We start from the raw sequence: 1,707 nt of genomic DNA, 5'->3' as shown, positions 1-1,707 counted from the left end.
ACGAACTGCATTACCTAATCTTAGGACTCACTTTAGTCTCCCTAAACTCATCAGCAATTTCCAGGGAATCAGTCCGGGACCTAGACAAACACCCTATCGTGAGCGTGGTGGAACATGGAAGCGACGAGCCAGCGCACAAAGACGAGGATCGGTCGGTTGCGGACGAGCTATCGAGGCGGGTGCGGGTTCTCTGCTGGGTGATGACGCAGCCCAACAACCACGAGAAAAAGGCTAAGCACGTCAAGGCCACGTGGGGCAAGAGATGCAATAAGCTGCTGTTCATGAGCAGTGTTGAAGGTATTATAGATCATTTCATACTAATTATATTATGCATTTCAAGTATAACTGGTGGTAGGTCTCTCGTATGTGAGTCCGCCTGGATAGCTACCACCGCAATGTCTATTTCTACCGTCAAGCAAGAAGTGTGTAGTCACTATTGTGTTCTAGTTTGAAGGACATTGTAGCCAGTGGAACTACTGGACATAAGACTTAACATCTCATGTCTCAGGATATTACTACCAGGCGAACGGTAACTCACCTCGTCATTCAAAGCAATATAAGAAAAATCAAGTGAAGCTATGAAGGAAGTGTGGGGTAATGATAAGGAACCTTCCTAGGATGGGAAAAGGCAGGAAATATTTGCGAGCCACAATGTGAATTGGCAACCATGAGGTATACACACTTAACTGCTTGCCTAGAGCCGCGACCAATGTCCCCCCGTGTGAGCATGGATTCAGTGTGGAGACTGAGCGCACAAGAATTGGCTCTGGGGGAAGAGGGGGCTTGGGATAGACATTGCTTCTTTTTTTACCTCAAATAATTCAAGTTGGTATATTTAATTAACGAAATGGGTGTAAAATTTGTGTCTCACATAGGCAGAGGTTCCGCTATTTGATACGTAATTCGTCCCCCCCATGTGTATCACAATTAGGGTTACACAGAAATATAAATTTAACAGATAAATAGTTTTTCGAGTGAGATAGACAGTGTTTTTTTTTTTTGTGTTTCACTAATGTTTGTTTATGTTTCAATATTTGTTTGTTTTAGTGATTACTAAAGAGTGAGGTGGGGCGAGCAGGGTCCGTTATTGGATACGCTGCCGATAGACAGACAGTGGTTATATATTAACAATAAATATTTTCAGACAGCAGCCTCCCGTCAGTGAAACTGCCTGTGAGCGAGGGACGGGATTACCTGTGGGCCAAGACGAAGGCGGCGTTTCGATACGTCTACGAGCACCACCGACGAGAGGCGGACTGGTTCCTCAAAGCGGATGACGACACGTAAGTACTACAACATTTTAAACAGGCCGGCAAAATTCTCTCAACTGGGATAATTTCTCGTCAGTTGACGATATCTGGACTCACTTCAGCTACTCTCAGAGCCCTAGCACACGTTATTTTGACAGTTCATAACAAGCATGTAATCGTGTTTATCACAATTGGAATTGGCATACGGAATAGCATACCACGCTAATTTCACTAAGATGCCGTGACAGGACTGCAATACGAGTTTACACTGTCATAGGATATAAGGATCCCAGGTGCAATGTGATCACCGTAAAAGACAAAAAGCTTTTTATATGTAGTTTTAAGGGCCTGCAGTACCAAAGAATCAGTAGTGGGACTGTATATAATACAGGAGTGATATTAGTAGTAATTAGTTATATTTCATGCACAATTTGAATTATAATCACATAATTCTATA

The 1,707-nt window shown here is 43.1% G+C and overlaps 1 protein-coding gene across 1 annotated transcript; it reads left to right on the top strand.

Moving 5' to 3' along the window:
* Positions 1-20: 20 nt before the first annotated feature.
* On the top strand, positions 21-1,321 carry LOC119191687 (glycoprotein-N-acetylgalactosamine 3-beta-galactosyltransferase 1-like; the record flags this gene model as incomplete). The annotated part of the gene is made up of 2 exons (XM_037445567.1): positions 21-297; positions 1,145-1,321. Coding segments are annotated over 2 exons (420 nt in total), but the record flags the coding sequence as incomplete, so codon positions are not given.
* Positions 1,322-1,707: the final 386 nt, after the last annotated feature.

This window comes from Manduca sexta, unplaced genomic scaffold, assembly GCF_014839805.1.
Source record: "Manduca sexta isolate Smith_Timp_Sample1 unplaced genomic scaffold, JHU_Msex_v1.0 HiC_scaffold_1802, whole genome shotgun sequence".
In the NCBI taxonomy this organism is placed as follows: Eukaryota; Metazoa; Arthropoda; class Insecta; order Lepidoptera; family Sphingidae; genus Manduca; species Manduca sexta.
This window is presented reverse-complemented; position numbering and strand designations above follow the sequence as displayed.